Source organism: Salmo trutta, chromosome 15 (assembly GCF_901001165.1).
Source record: "Salmo trutta chromosome 15, fSalTru1.1, whole genome shotgun sequence".
NCBI lineage: Eukaryota > Metazoa > Chordata > Actinopteri > Salmoniformes > Salmonidae > Salmo > Salmo trutta.
The window spans coordinates 49,483,094-49,500,386 of NC_042971.1; the positions used below are offsets into that span (position 1 = coordinate 49,483,094).

Below are 17,293 nucleotides of genomic sequence, written 5' to 3' on the forward strand. Positions count from 1 at the left end.
CACCTTTATTTAACTAGTTAGGCCAGTTGAGAAAAAGTTCTCATTTACGACTGCGACCTGGCCAAGATGAAGCAAAGCAGTGCGACACAAACAACAACACAGAGTTACACATGGAATAAACAAACATACAGTCAATACCACAATAGGGAAAAAAAGACTATACAGTGTGTGCAAATGGTGTGAGGAGGTAAGGCAATAAATAGGCCATAGTGGCAAAGTAATTACAATTTAGCAAATTAACACTGGAGTGATAGATGTGCAGATGATGATGTGCAAGTAGAAATACTGGTGTGCAAAAGAGCAAAAAAGTAAATAAAAACAATATGGGGATGAGGTAGGTAGATTGGATGGGCTATTTACAGATGGGCTGTGTACAGCTGCAGCGATCGGTTAGCTGCTCAGATAGCTAATGTTTAAAGTTAGTGAGGGAGATATGTCTCCAACTTCAGCGATTTTTACAATTCGTTCCAGTCATTGGCAGCAGAGAACTGGAAGGAAAGGCGGCCAAACGAGGTGTTGGCTTTGGGTATGACCAGTGAGATAGATATACCTGCTGGAGCGCGTGCTATGGGTCGGTGTTGTTATCGTGACCAGTGAGCTGAGATAAAGCAGAGCTTTACCTAGCATAGACTTATAGATGACCTGGAGCCAGTGGGTCTGGCGACGAATATGTAGCGGCGGACCAGCCGACGAGAGCATACAGGTCGCAGTGGTGGGTAGTATATGGGGCTTTGGTGACAAACTGATGGCACTGTGATAGACTGCATCCAATTTGCTGAGTAGAGTGTTGGAGGCTATTTCTGATTATGATTGACATGTCTTGCCCTCTGAGATGATGGCCTGTCTCTCTGATTATTCCTTCCCCAACTGATTGGTTCAGATGCAAAGTTAGACAGGCTCTGGCCTGTAGTATGAAAGTGTGTTGAGGACAGTTTTACTCAATATAAGGGAAAGGAAAGGGGGATAGCTAGTCAGTTGTACAACTGAAATGTGTCTTCCACATTTAAGCCAACCCCTCATACTGTATGACTGAGGTTTATGAGTGAGTATTAAACACTGATTGGGTTTGATCTAAAGAGGGAAATAGATTAATCGATAAATGGCTGCATTATTCATTACCTTATAAAGGAGTTGTATCCACCAACTCTCTCCCAATGTCTTTACTACCGGCCCGATGGTATCATAAATGTATCCCCCTCTCCTCTCCATAGGAACCCAATAACGTGCCTGAATGGACCGACAGCAAGAAGCCCATAGACAAGGAGGAGGCTGTGAGGGCCTACCATGGACTCTGTGAGTCTAAGAAGTAAGTTTGTCTTTCTGTACCTACTATTGTGAGTGCAGTAATGGAAAACAAACATGCCTGTGATGAATATGGATGTTTCTGTTTTTTCTCTCATAATCACTGGTGCACAGAATGGGCAGCAATGTTTTTCAATGTAAATATCACATGGTTACTTATGAATTGGATTGAAAATTTGTCACACTGGTGATTCAGCTTTCATTCTATGTGACTGCAGACAATTACATAAGTGTTGTCTACTGTAGTTTTGTCCAACTGGAGATTGCCTAGAGACGTTCACTACTGTGCCTCTATGCCCAGCTTTCAGTTCTACTACCAACATCAGTCAGTTGTAGGCCAACAGACCCAGTTTACAGAATGTTCAAGAGAAGAGAATTACTTTATGATCCCCATGGAGACATTTTTTATTTATTTCACCTTTTATTTAACCAGGTAGGCTAGTTGAGAAAAAGTTCTCATTTACAACTGCGACCTGGCCAAGATAAAGCAAAGCAGTGCGATACAAACAACAACACAGAGTTACACATGGAATAAACAAACATACAGTCAATAATACAGTAGAAAAAGTCTGTATACAGTGTGTGCAAATGAGCTAAGATAAGGGAGGTAAGGCAATAAATAGGCCAGAGTGGCGAAGTAATTACAATATACCAATTAAACACTGGAGTGATAGATGTGCAGAAGATGAATGTGCAAGTAGAGATACTGGGGTGCAAAGGAGCAAGATAAATAAATAAATACAGTATGGGGATGAGGTAGGTAGTTGGATGGGCTATTTACAGATGAGCTATGTACAGGTGCAGTGATCTATGAGCTGCTCTGACAGCTGGTGCTTAAAGCTAGTGAGAGAGATATGAGTCTCCAGCTTCAGTGATTTTTGCAGTTCGTTTCGGTCATTGGCAGCAGAGAACTGGAAGGAAAAGTGGCCAAAGGAAGAATTGGCTTTGGGGGTGACTAGTGAGATATACCTGCTGGAGCGTGTGCTATTGGTGGGTGCTGCTATGGTGACCAGTGAGCTGAGATAAGGCGGGGCTTTACCTAGCAGAGACTTGTAGATGACCTGGAGCCAGTGGGTTTGGCGACGAGTATGAAGCGAGGGCCAGCCAACGAGGGCGTACAGGTCGCAGTGGTGGGTAGTATATGGGGCTTTGGTGACAAAATGGATGGCACTGTGATAGACTGCATCCAATTTGTTGAGTAGAGTGTTGGAGGCTATTTTGTAAATGACATCGCCGAAGTCGAGGATTGGTAGGATGGTCAGTTTTACGAGGGTATGTTTAGCAGCATGAGTGAAGGATGCTTTGTTGCGAAATAGGAAGCCAATTCTAGAGTTAAGTTTGGATTGGAGATGCTTAATGTGAGTCTGAAAGGAGAGTTTACAGTCTAGCCAGACACCTAGGCATTGTGGTTGCGGCTCTGTGCGTACAGTGCCTTGACAGTATTCAACCCCCTTGCCGTTTTTCCTATTTTGTTGCATTACAACCTGTAATTTAAATAGATTTTTATTTGGATTTCATGTAATGGATATACACAAAATAGTCCAAATTGATGAAGTGAAATGAAAAAAAAACGGAAAAGTGGTGCGTGCATATGTATTCACCCCCTTTGCTATGAAGCCCCTAAATGAGATCTGGTGCAACCAATTACCTTCAAAAGTCATATAATTAGTTAGATTGCACACAGGTGGACTTCATTTAAGTGTCACATGGTCTGTCACATGATCTCAGTAATATACACCTGTTCTGAAAGACCCAGAGTCTGCAACACCACTAAGCAAGGGGCACCACCAAGCAAGCGGCACCATGAAGACTAAGGAGCTCTCCAAACAGGTCAGGGACAAAGTTGTGGAGAAGTACAGATCAGGGTTGGGTTACAAAAAATATCCGAAACTTGGAACATCCCACGGAGCACCACTGAAATCCATTATTACATTTTTTTTAAGAATATGGCACCACAACAAACCTGCCAAGGAGGGCCGTCCACCAAAACTCACGGACCAGGCAAGGAGGGCACTCCACTCCACAGAGCTGGGCTTTACGGAAGATTGTCCAGAAAAATATATTCCCCCCAAAACATCACTGCACACGTAAAGCAGCACCAGATGTGACAATAATATTTCTGTGTCTACAAGGGATGTTCACCTTTTCTTCATTTTTCTTCCGGGGCTAATATTTAATGCTGTTTCCCCCAAACGCACCGACAGTTACAATGAAAATGCTGCCATTGGCCACGTGTCACAGCGACACCGCGGTCGCTATTGAGTGAGCCGTCTACAGTAATGGAGTGACGTGCCTGAGTAGAGACACCCCCTGAAACACATTTAGGTAATATGGCGGGGCAGTTCCCTTTTTATCATGTGATGCATTCGCCGGGATAGGAAGGGAGGCTGACGACGGCGGTGTCACGGCCGGGAGGGAGGCACATTATCATAATTCACAGGCTGCATTTGTCAAAACGCAGGATCTGTATAGAAGCTAATGATCCGGATTAAATTAATGACTCCATAAAAAAGAAAAATCCGCCACTCACACAGCTATGACAAGATCTTGAGACTTTTATCAACCATTAAATGACAGATAATCAGATAATACCGCCCCACCAACACCCCCCAAGATAAATGTACTATTAAAGTAAAAATGTTGGATACTGAATGAGAAACTTGCTTATGTCTCTATAAATCAGAGATCACATGCACTGGGAAGCTGTTCTGGATTACATACCTCGATCTTAGAATAACCAGTGCTGATTTTAACATGAAAATATTGATATGGAAAACTCAATCAACAAAGCTCATGATATTCATCGAAACCGGCAGTACACTACACTGGATACCCATACCTCAGCTGCATACCTGATACCAGTGACTCCTGTTTAAAGCTCAAGAAATGCAACCCGTATGGAAGAAGGTACTCTGATCAGATGAGACTCAAATTTTGTTTTTTGGCCATCAAGGAAAACGCTATGTCTGGTGCAAACCCAACACCTCCTATCACCCCGAGAACACCATCCCCACAGTGAAGCATGGTGGTGGCAGCATCATGCTGTGGGGATGTTTTTCATCGTCAGGGACTGGGAAACTGGTCAGAATTAAAGGAATGCTAGATGGCGCTAAATACAGGGAAATTCTTGAGGGAAACCTGTTTGTCTTCCAGAGATTTGAGACTGGGACGGAGGTTCACCTTCCAGCAAGACAATGACCCTAAGCATACTGCTAAAGCAACACTCGAGTGGTTTAAGGGGAAACATTTAAATGTCTTGGAATGGCCTAGTCAAAGCCCAGACCTCAATCCAATTGAGAATCTGTGGTATGACTTAAAGATTGCTGTACACCAGCGGAACCCATCCAACTTGAAGGAGCTGAAGAAGTTTTGCCTTGAAGAATGGGCAAAAATCCCAGTGGCTAGATGTACCAAGCTTATAGAGACAAACCCCAAGAGACTGGCAGCTGTAATTGCTGCAAAAGGTGGCTCTACAAAGTATTGACTATGGGAGGGTGAATAGTTATGCACGCTCAAGTTTTTCGTTTTTTGTCTTATTTCTTGTTTGTTTCACAAGAAAAAATATTTTGCATCGTCAGTGGTAGGCATGTTGTGTAAATCCAATGATACAAACCCCCCAAAAATCAATTTTAATTCCAGGTTGCAAGGCAACAAAATAGGAAAAATGACAAGGGTGGTGAATACTTTTGCAAGCCACTGTACATTAAAAACACAATTGAGATCGACAGAAGACACACACAGACAATATAAAGTGCAGTTCATGAGCGATTAACGATCATCTGTACTCTACAGTATATACACTATACACAATAGAACATTCTGTCAACTGCAATGTTAGTTGTAGGCCAGTCCGCTTGTCCTACTGGTGGTTTTAGACGTTCAGGAACCTTACTGCCCCTGGGACAAAGAATCGTTTGACTCTATTCCTCTAGTGACCCGTAACGTTTCCCCGAGGGGAGTAACTCAAACTCCTGCTAAAGGGGATGTTTGGGGTGCGTCAGCGCCTGACAGACAGACAAACCAAAAAGCTATTTCAGTGCAGCTTTTCCCAAATTAACGTTTTAACTAGGCTAGACCCGAGAGACAGTTCAGAATTATAACATAGTCGGTTGGCATTTTCCTCTGAGTAACATCAGGTCATCTTTCTGATCAAAACTGTCCCCATCATTCTGATGTTCTGGTGACATACTGATAGCAAACTGCACACTGCTTTTGATTCCACCCCATTGTGGTTGAGACAGTGGTATTGTTCCAGATCTCTCTACATTCATGATCCCCCCCCCCCAGTCAGTGAGTGACGGGTTTTAGATGGCTCTCAGATTACCAGGGAGGGAAGACATTTGTGTTGCTCATGATGAGCCCCTCGAAGCGCATAGATTCATCTCGACCCAGAGCAATCTTCCATTCCCTCGTCATCTATTCCTGTCCTTTTTATATTTATCTTTCATTCTGCGTCCCGGCCCGGCTGGAGGAATCTAGCCTAGACACCAGGGTTATTTAACACCTCTGTTGTATCTGGAGAGCAGAACCTTTTAACCTGGAGGGAAGTGTTAGACATTATCGTTATGGCAACATGACCCCGCAGATAGATGGCAGTAATGAGAGGCAGGTGGCCATATAATGACACCCTCTCACCCTGCAGGAATGGTCTGATTTTAAAAGGGTGAACATCCCTGTGGGTGTAGGTGCATATAGAAGCTTTTGCTTGGAGAGAGGTCCTTCACTAGAGGAGATGATAGTCTGTGTCTGTCTGTCTCTGTCTGTCTGTACCTGTTCGCGCGCGTGTGTGTAAGGGCTGTCAGTTATAAAAAATTGAACTGTAAAATCTCTGGTTCCTCTTGAGGTTTCTGCTCTAACTCTCTGTGGTGCTAACTCCTCTTGCTCTGTTCTGGTTTCATCTGTCCGTTTTTTTTCACTTCCTCCTCTTTCTTCCTTTCTCTGTCTGTCTCTGTCTGTCTCTGTCTGTCTGTCTGTCTGTCTGTCTGTCTGTCTGTCTGTCTGTCTGTCTCTCTCTCTCTCTCCTGCCTTGCCGGCGGCAGCAAAGCTTCAGACTGGGGTTATTTGAATGAAGATGGCGAGCTGGGCCTGGCATACCAGGGTCTAAAGCAAGTGGCCAGGTTGTCGTCTTCTGCTTTCCTTCTCTACTTACTGCCTTCTCTACTTACTGCCTTCTCTACTTACTGCCTTCTCTACTTACTGCTTTCCTGCTTAATCTCCTACCCTCTTCCTATGTCTGTGGTAAAATAGAACATTTAATGGGAGAAAAAGAAGCTCAAACTGTGGCGGTTATGATGTTAATGACATATGAAACCATATTTAATACAGTAAGTCTCCACACTATGTTACAGGAATTCTTCAAGGTAGAAGTTTGTGAAGTTTTGGTCAGCTTTAGGCTTATTGAAACCACCCCCTCTCTCCTTCTTCTTCTCCCTGTCTCCTCCTCACCCCCTCTCTCCCAGGCTGCTGGAGGCCCAGCTTCAGTCTCAGGCCAGGAAGCACGAGGATGAGTTGGCAGCGTTCAACACCCAGATTGAGCTGCTGAAGGACGACATAGAGAAGAAGCAGGAGATGCTGAACCACACTATGTCTCTGTCTCCTGAGGCCCAGGTGGAGTACAGCGTCCAGCAGGAGATCACCCGCCTCACCAACGACAACCTGGTGAGAACACTGCAACCTCCTACCCCCTACACACTCACCCATATAATATTTTTATTCATTATGAGCTAAAAGGCTAAACTAATCCTATATCAGCACTCCTCCTCTGAGACTCTTTGTGAATACGGGCCCAAGGACACCTATTGGAATGGAACAGCCCAGAGATCTGAAAGTTATAGTGTTGTGTTGACCTTCTTGAATGTTTCTGCTACTACAGGACTTAAAAGAGCTTGTGGAGAAACTGGAGAAGAACGAGAGGAAGCTGAAGAAGCAGCTGAGGATCTACATGAAGAAAGTTCCAGAGCTGGAAGGTGAGAGAGCTGGAAGCCCTAATGAATACTGTCTGTATTGGTCTCACTGAGCTGTAATACAGGCCTAGTGAATACTGTCTGTATTGGTCTCACTGAGCTGTAATACAGGCCTAGTGAATACTGTCTGTATTGGTCTCACTGAGCTGTAATAAAGGCCTAGTGAATACTGTCTATATTGGTCTCACTGAGCTGTAATAAAGGCCTAGTGAATACTGTCTGTATTGGTCTCACTGAGCTGTAATAAAGGCCTAGTGAATACTGTCTGTATTGGTCTCACTGAGCTGTAATAAAGGCCTAGTGAATACTGTCTGTATTGGTCTCACTGAGCTGTAATAAAGGCCTAGTGAATACTGTCTGTATTGGTCTCACTGAGCTGTAATAAAGGCCTAGTGATGGACCAACAGTATGATGGTTAATATGTATTACTATGATGGTTATGGCAATATTAGTGACCACTTTGTCTTCTGCCCTTTCCAGTGTCTTTGACTGCAGCATCATCCCAGCCCACCAAGGCCAAGCCACAGCTGACCCGTCAGGTGACTGTCCAGCGCAGAGAGAAGGACTTTGAGGGCATGCTGGAGTACTACAAGGAGGACGAGGCTCTGCTGGTCAAAACACTCATCACTGGTACGACATTGCAACTCAAATCAGCTACGATATGACCGCATCACAAGTACAACACCTGTCCAGTCCAGAACGTAACATTATATTCTCAAATCCACACGATTACTACAATGATCACTGAAATTGTGGATGAACTTGTTTATAACAGTGTTATTATGTGCTGTTTGGTGTTCCAGACATGAAGCCCCATGCTGTATCAGCAACAGTGCCCTGCCTACCTGCCTACATCCTCTTCATGTGCATCCGCCATGCGGACTACATCAACGATGATCAGAAGGTCCACTCTCTGCTCACCTCCACCATCAACGCCATTAAGAAGGTCCTCAAGGTACAGATACAGAGTTCTTCTCACACATATGGATTGAGATTTTATACATATTTTAATGTCTGTTTGCGATGGATCTTTGGAAGTCAGTTGCAAGGAAAGATTGGTCAGAAATAAGGTACAGGGATTCTGGTATTTAACACACTTTCATTTTGCAATTCCAATGCAGAAAAACAATAATGACTTTGAGATGACCTCCTTTTGGCTGGCCAACACGAGTCGTCTGCTGCACTGTCTCAAGCAGTACAGTGGAGATGAGGTGAGACTTACTTTCATGTCTCAGAGATCATTCTGCTCATTATAAAATGTGAAGAGATGCTGGATGTTCAGTACTTGAGCTCATTGAAATAAGAGGTAGATTGTCAGACATTTTATACAATCGGATTACTCCTTGATCTCTCTCCATACACAGTGCATTGGAAAGATGTACAGACTTTTGTAAATACAACATAAATACACTTGTTGTAAACTCTACAAATTGTAACTCTCTACAACTGTCATCCCTGTCTTGTTGTGTGTTCCCAGGCGTTTATGACTCAGAACACATCCAAACAGAATGAGCACTGCCTGAAGAACTTTGACCTGGCAGAGTACCGCCAGGTGCTGAGTGATCTCTCCATTCAGATCTACCAGCAGCTCATCAAGGTGGCAGAGCACATGATGCAGCCCATGATCGGTGAGGAGCTGGGGGAGCTAGGGGCCATGAGCTGTATGGTCCAGAAATTAGGGACAATGGAATTGGAAAGGGACCAACTTTTTCTTCATTCTGGGTTGATTGTACCGCTGTTTTCACATTGATATAATTACTTACATGGTATTTTGCTTTTTTACTGTATGGTTATTCCCTTCTATTACTGATCTACGTTTACACAGTTCAGTACTTATAGTTCAGTACTTATAGTTCAGTACTTAGGTTTCCTAAAGTTAGATGAATAAACAATCAAACCTGTAGAAATGTATTAATGAATTAATACGTTGCATGAACGACTGTCTCCTTCTTCCCCCGGACAGTGTCGGCCATGTTGGAGAGTGAGAGCATCCCCAGCCTGGCGGGAGTAAAGCCCATGGGTTACAGGAACCGCTCCTCCAGTATGGACGGGGAGGGCCCGGGGAGCTACACCCTAGAGGCCCTGATCAAACAGCTGGGCCAGTTCCACAGCGTGATGGGCGAGCATGGCCTGGACCCAGAGATAGCAGGCCAGGTGGTCCGGCAGCTGTTCTACAGCATCAACGCTGTCACCCTCAACAACCTGCTGCTCAGGAAAGACGTCTGCTCCTGGAGCACTGGCATGCAGCTCAGGTATGTTTACATATATACAGAACCTTGCTGGGGATGTTCTATATTACTATGGCTTGTTTTTTTAATAAGAGCTGACCAGGAAAAACTCCAGGTTCTTAAAGGGAAACTCAGCCCAAAAACTATATTTTTGTATTTGTTTCATTATTCCACTGTTGGTATAGTCCCAACATGTTTTGCATGTCAGCAATCAAGTTTTCAAGATATTGGACTTTCAAGAAGTAAAGTGTCACCAGCCACATCATCATGATGATGCAAAATGGGACTGTATGTCTTTAATTATTTGTTATTTTTATCTCTTGGACTAATGGGAAAAAAAATATATTTTTAATTTACATTTTTACATTTTAGTAATTTAGCAGACGCTCTTATCCAGAGCGACTTACAGTAGTGAATGCATCAACAAAAAAAATAATCATACTGGCCCCCCGTGGGAATCGAACCCACAACCCTGGCGTTGCAAACACAATGCTGGCATTGCAAACACCATGCTCTACCAACTGAGCCACAGGGAACCCATTTAGGGGTGGAGTTTCCCTTTAACGGTACATACTGTATTGCTGAGAGGACAGGAGCACTCAGTACTGTTACAGAGAGGGAGAAGAACTGTAGCATAATGGGTTTGATGAAGGCTGTTCACTTAATTAAGAGGTGGCTCTATACTAAGTGTGTTTCACTGTGATTGGTCAGGTACAACATCAGTCAGATGGAGGAGTGGCTGAGGGGGAAGAACCTTCACCAGAGCGGGGCGGTGGTTAACATAGAGCCCGTTATCCAGGCCGCCCAGCTGCTGCAGGTCAAGAAGAAGACGTCCCAGGATGCCGAGGCGATCTGCTCCCTGTGCACCTCTCTCACCATGCAGCAGGTACACTTAAACACCTGTTACACAAACCTGTTACAAATCTGTTGCACATCACCAATCTTACTGCATCCAGCACACAGAGCTCCACTCTCATCATCACATCACCAATCCTACTGCATCCGGCACACAGAGCTCCACTCTCATCATCACATCACCAATCCTACTGCATCCGGCACACAGAGCTCTACTCTCATCATCACATCACCAATCCTACTGCATCCGGCACACAGAGCTCTACTCTCATCATCACATCACCAATCCTACTGCATCCGGCACACAGAGCTCTACTCTCATCATCACATCACCAATCCTACTGCATCCGGCACACAGAGCTCCACTCTCATCATCACATCACCAATGCTACTGCATCCGGCACACAAAGCTCCACTCTCATCATCACATCACCAATCCTACTGCATCCGACACACAGAGCTCTACTCTCATCATCACATCACCAATCCTACTGCATCCGGCACACAGAGCTCCACTCTCATCATCACATCACCAATCCTACTGCATCCGGCACACAGAGCTCCACTCTCATCATCACATCACCAATCCTACTGCATCCGACACACAGAGCTCTACTCTCATCATCACATCACCAATCCTACTGCATCCGTCACACAGAGCTCTACTCTCATCATCACATCACCAATCCTACTGCATCCGGCACACAGAGCTCCACTCTCATCATCACATCACCAATCCTACTGCATCCGGCACACAGAGCTCCACTCTCATCATCACATCACCAATCCTACTGCATCCGGCACACAGAGCTCCACTCTCATCATCACATCACCAATCCTACTGCATCCGGCACACAGAGCTCCACTCTCATCATCACATCACCAATCCTACTGCATCCGGCACACAGAGCTCCACTCTCATCATCACATCACCAATCCTACTGCATCCGGCACACAGAGCTCTACTCTCATCATCACATCACCAATCCTACTGCATCCGGCACACAGAGCTCCACTCTCATCATCACATCACCAATCCTACTGCATCCGGCACACAGAGCTCCACTCTCATCATCACATCACCAATCCTACTGCATCCGGCACACAGAGCTCCACTCTCATCATCACATCACCAATCCTACTGCATCCGGCACACAGAGCTCCACTCTCATCATCACATCACCAATCCTACTGCATCCGGCACACAGAGCTCCACTCTCATCATCACATCACCAATCCTACTGCATCCGGCACACAGAGCTCCACTCTCATCATCACATCACCAATCCTACTGCATCCGGCACACAGAGCTCCACTCTCATCATCACATCACCAATCCTACTGCATCCGGCACACAGAGCTCTACTCTCATCATCACATCACCAATCCTACTGCATCCGGCACACAGAGCTCTACTCTCATCATCACATCACCAGTCCTACTGCATCCAGCACACAGAGCTCTACTCTCATCATCACATCACCAATCCTACTGCATCCGGCACACAGAGCTCTACTCTCATCATCACATCACCAATCCTACTGCATCCGGCACACAGAGCTCTACTCTCATCATCACATCACCAATCCTACTGCATCCGGCACACAGAGCTCTACTCTCATCATCACATCACCAATCCTACTGCATCCGGCACACAGAGCTCTACTCTCATCATCACATCACCAATCCTACTGCATCCGGCACACAGAGCTCCACTCTCATCATCACATCACCAATCCTACTGCATCCGGCACACAAAGCTCCACTCTCATCATCACATCACCAATCCTACTGCATCCGGCACACAGAGCTCCACTCTCATCATCACATCACCAATCCTACTGCATCCGGCACACAGAGCTCCACTCTCATCATCACATCACCAATCCTACTGCATCCGGCACACAGAGCTCCACTCTCATCATCACATCACCAATCCTACTGCATCCGGCACACAGAGCTCCACTCTCATCATCACATCACCAATCCTACTGCATCCGGCACACAGAGCTCCACTCTCATCATCACATCACCAATCCTACTGCATCCGGCACACAGAGCTCCACTCTCATCATCACATCACCAATCCTACTGCATCCGGCACACAGAGCTCCACTCTCATCATCACATCACCAATCCTACTGCATCCGGCACACAGAGCTCTACTCTCATCATCACATCACCAATCCTACTGCATCCAGCACACAGAGCTCTACTAACAACTCTGACTATGTCTCAAAGTTCACAGGAAGAGTATTAACCAGTGTCTTATTTGTCGTACAGATCGTAAAAATTCTCAACCTCTATACCCCGCTCAACGAGTTTGAGGAAAGAGTCACTGTGTCCTTTATCCGAAACATCCAGGTAACAATACTTAATATATTTAATCAATTATTTTCGGTCAATTTTTATATTTTTTCTTTTATATATATTTTTGAACCAAATGTTGTCTATCTTGTTGTCCTCAGAATCGTCTGCAGGATAGGAACGATGTCCCAATGCTCCTGGTGGACACCAAGCACACCTTCCCTGTCCTGTTCCCCTACACCCCTTCCGCCCTCAGCCTGGAGACCCTGCACATCCCTGCCAACCTAAGCCTAGACTTCCTCACTCGAGTCTGAGGCTTCAGCAAGGCCTACCCACAGGCCTGGTTCTTAGCAAAGAAGAGCAGAGCCCAACAGAGCTCCCTCTAACCTGGGAAACTTACTTTCAGCTGTTGATCTCAACAGCAGAGGGCGACAAGACTCCAGGACTCACTGAAAGACAAAGAACCTTCCAACTGACCAACAATGGAGTCTTTCAAGTCTCTGTCTGTGTAAATCCAGCAGAATGTGCTATTAAGTCATCCTTTATACCTGTCCACAACTGCAGCCTCCCTTGGTGTCTTCTACAGCTATTGAGATGCTGTGCTTCAATGATTAACCATCAGCTCTGTCCGATGCAGTCATTTATTTTATTGATTGTAAGAAGTCATAATGGTAATGAATTCCTCTCACAGATTAATTGAATCTGTGTAAATGTGTGCACTCACACTTCCATTGACAAGCATTCATTTCCAGTTAGCCACTCTGCCTAGCATTCAAGGTGTCTTGTTCTACTGTGTCACTGTCTGTCTTCCTCACGAGGAGTTCATTCTCTGTCTCAGCCGTACTCCTCTCTAGGAGCAGACAGGAGCAGCACTGCACTGCAGTGGCTCTGTTGGGGACTCACACTGTACACAGCCCTGTAGCTCTGCTTCTCTCTATCTTTCCTACGCCTTGAGGAATCCTCAGTCTTCTGAGGCTCAAGTTTTATTTGGTATCTTACATAATAGTTTCTTCTGTCTTTAGATAAGAGCACACAGTTTCCTGCGTGGTCCAGGAAGTCTGAAGCTCTCAACAGAGAGATGTGTTGTTGTTTTTACTCTGAATTCAATTTATCGGACTCTGCTATCTCATTGAAAAGTTCGGTATCGTCTCAGAATAAGGAGAAACAAAGCCAAGCTTTATGTAAGTGGGGATTAAGTTAGTCCGATAGATGCATGTGTCGGAGAACTTGAGTAGTGAGGGCAGGAGAAAGTGCATTTTAAAATGGAACTAGAGAGGTGTAATACACGAGACATTGAGTGTCCTGTACCGAGTAAGATAACAGCAATTCCAGCAGGACAGTCTTAGCCTGGTTCCAGATCTGTTTGTGCTGTCTTGCCAACTCCTGCATGGCATGACGATGACAGGCAGGTGTTGGTAAGACGGCACCAACAGATCTGTGGCCATGCCAGGACAGTCTGCTGCAGGACAGAGCGATTCAATGGAAGTGAGAGACTGTTTATTAGTAAGTGAGACCAGAGAAAATGGGAAGTACCACCAGACAGATAGAAGAAGAGCCACACAGCTATCAAAGACTACTGATGAGAGGACTAATGAAACTTGACAGTACATTTTGATCCTAAGTAATCGAGAGCGACATTTGTCTGATTTCTCAAAGGATGTCTTCTTTGTTGCCGTTTCCTTGGACTGCCGTTACAGTTGTGATGTGGAAGGTCAAGGTAACTTCATTATGATACTCCGATACCCTCAGTCTTCACTTGAGATAAAGTGCCCTCAGCTCCATGAAACTGAGTAAATAATAAAAGATCATGTCTGCAACTCCACTGTGTTTCCGCTTCGTTCTGCCAATCCTATTGGTTAGAAAACACTAATACTGGTGTTGCTCCTCTATGGAGTTGTAAGCGCCTTTTCAAATCCCAGAACTATCAGTGAGCGGTTCCCCTAGCCTCCATTCAGAGATATCAGAGCAGCTTTTACTAGAGCAAAGCCGGTGTGTGGAAAGTCTCTAGCTACTAACAATGCCAGTAATGTGTACAGGAGTATCCCTGATTCACCTCGTGTTTTGTTTGGAATATGTTCATGTGGTCTGTTTCTTTTTGAATACAGTGCCGTTTTTTATGGTAAAGTGGACAGAGTTGTTCTAACGCTACTACTCGTCCATTTTGAGTGTCATTCCTTTTCCTCTGTATGTTTCGCACAGTGTGTTTTTATAACTTAGTCCTCTGTGGATTGTGGGACATTATAGCAGAGAGTTTCAGACTCTCTTTTGGGACATTATAGCAGAGAGTTTCAGACTCTCCTTTGGGACATTATAGCAGAGTTTCAGACTCTCTTTTGGGACATTATAGCAGAGAGTTTCAGACTCTCTTTTGGGACATTATAGCAGAGAGTTTCAGACTCTCTTGTGGGACATTATAGCAGAGAGTTTCAGACTCTCTTTTGGGACATTATAGCAGAGAGTTTCAGACTCTCTTGTGGGACATTATAGCAGAGAGTTTCAGACTCTCTTGTGGGACATTATAGCAGAGAGTTTCAGACTCTCTTTTGGGACATTATAGCAGAGAGTTTCAGACTCTCTTTTGGGACATTATAGCAGAGAGTTTCAGACTCTCTTGTGGGACATTATAGCAGAGAGTTTCAGACTCTCTTTTGGGACATTATAGCAGAGAGTTTCAGACTCTCTTTTGGGACATTATAGCAGAGAGTTTCAGACTCTCTTGTGGGACATTATAGCAGAGAGTTTCAGACTCTCTTGTGGGACATTATAGCAGAGAGTTTCAGACTCTCTTTTGGGACATTATAGCAGAGAGTTTCAGACTCTCTTTTGGGACATTATAGCAGAGAGTTTCAGACTCTCTTGTGGGACAAACACCCTCTGCTGCTCTCTGTCAGTTATAAAGAATTTGGTATTGCTTATGTTAAGACTGGAAGAGTGATGTCGAAACGTTGGTGGTTTACCCAATACATTACTGGGAGCTTGTATATAGTGTGTAACTCTTTATTTTTATAGCCTACAGTTTAGTTAGTCAGCACCTCCTACACAACATTTTTCTGAGTGTGCGCCAACTCATGCTTTTTTATACGACTGGAAGTTCACCACTTTTCACTGCATTTACACTATATGTCAAAACTCACGATCATATACCCATTATATCATGAGGTTATACACAGAATAATATATTTCACAGGGGCCACACCCCCAGAGAGGCCTTTAGTCTATGGGCCCTGTGTGCCATAAAAGTTTGATAAATGTATACATTGTTTGTGTTTTCTATGTCATAAGTTTCATTGCTGAAAATGAACAGGAGTAAAGGAACTGGTGTGTGATTTAGAGTATGGATGCAAGCATTCATACATTGATATGTTGTCCTTCATTTTGAAGCTCTTTCTAAAGCAGAGGTCTTACTTGCCCTAAAGTTTATTGTTGATGTGTTTTATTGAAGTGTGTTGCATGTATGCAGAATAGTACATGTTGCACAATATCAATTTGGTGACCTGGACACATTTATTCTGCCAACATCTCATTGAATGATCGAGGATTGTGAATGATGTATTTATGTACTTAAATTAATAGATGTTAGATGAAGCATTGAAAACTCCCAATGATCTGCTTTTGTGGATGAGTAAATGATACGTACATTCATATGCCAGTGGTTTGTGTGGTCGGGGTGAGGTACAATTTTTCTCTTATATCTCTATAATTAGGAAACTTATTTAGTCAGTGGGTGAAAATAATATACAATGAAAAATACAATGTATTGACTCGGTTTGAACAAAATGTAACCTCACAATCTTTCTTAGAAAGAAATGCATTACAAAAGGCCAAATAAAAATTGAACATTTTGAATACGTTTTGTGTTGTGAATTATGTACTGAAAATACTTTGGGGGGTTTTGATAGAATACCAAAAACTTCAGAATTGCATTATAAGCTGTGTGGAGTTCCCCTGGGGAAGTTTTAAACTACTCAGAAGGACAGATCACTCTGTCCTAAAGACCTGTCAGTATACTTTAACAGCACTGTATAGGCACGGCAGCATGGTGCATCTGCATTGGTGTTGTGTGAGATCTCACTGTACTCTTAGCTAATAGCACAACTACAGATGGGGAAGATGAACCACAACAGTACCACAGACTTGCAACCACCTGGCATCTGTGGGTATTGGTAGAATGTTCGTCCCCCCCCCCCTTCCCCGTTTTTCTCTCGCTCACACACACACACACACACACACACACACACACACACACACACACACACACACACACACACACACACACACAGCCGGTGTGTATAAGGCTTTGTGAATGTGGCTCTTGGTTGTTTCCCATGGTAGCAGTCTGTTGGTTGTTTCCCATGGTAACATACTGTTGGTTGTGTCTACTGTACCTGAGCAGCTGCACCTGAATGGCTGTCTCTCTATCTCAGGTGTCCGAGGTTACCCTTCAGTATCTCAGGTGGTTGGTACCTCTGTTCTCAGAACAAGCTGATCAGTGAGGAAATGATAGGTAGTGTTGCATGGCTTTATTTGGTTTTGTTTTTAAATATATTTTTATGTATTTTCTATGTTTAGTGGATAGATAGCGATAGAGGTGAGAGGTAGGAGAGAGAATGCTGAAAGAGCAGTGGATCTGATACGAAC

General features: G+C 44.3%; 1 protein-coding gene across 2 annotated transcripts in view; it reads left to right on the forward strand.

The window, feature by feature from the left end:
- Positions 1 to 16,503, forward strand: part of LOC115149236 (unconventional myosin-Vb) — a 78,351-nt gene extending 61,848 nt beyond the window's left edge. For both annotated transcript variants that reach the window (XM_029691909.1, XM_029691910.1), the window contains exons 29-39: positions 1,212 to 1,306; positions 6,762 to 6,960; positions 7,175 to 7,268; positions 7,746 to 7,895; positions 8,069 to 8,220; positions 8,387 to 8,476; positions 8,743 to 8,893; positions 9,229 to 9,517; positions 10,205 to 10,379; positions 12,632 to 12,712; positions 12,817 to 16,503. In XM_029691909.1, the coding sequence (XP_029547769.1) occupies positions 1,212 to 1,306; positions 6,762 to 6,960; positions 7,175 to 7,268; positions 7,746 to 7,895; positions 8,069 to 8,220; positions 8,387 to 8,476; positions 8,743 to 8,893; positions 9,229 to 9,517; positions 10,205 to 10,379; positions 12,632 to 12,712; positions 12,817 to 12,969 (1,629 nt within the window). In that variant the 3' untranslated portion in view covers positions 12,970 to 16,503. The remainder of the gene's footprint in view (positions 1 to 1,211; positions 1,307 to 6,761; positions 6,961 to 7,174; positions 7,269 to 7,745; positions 7,896 to 8,068; positions 8,221 to 8,386; positions 8,477 to 8,742; positions 8,894 to 9,228; positions 9,518 to 10,204; positions 10,380 to 12,631; positions 12,713 to 12,816) is intronic.
- Positions 16,504 to 17,293: the final 790 nt, after the last annotated feature.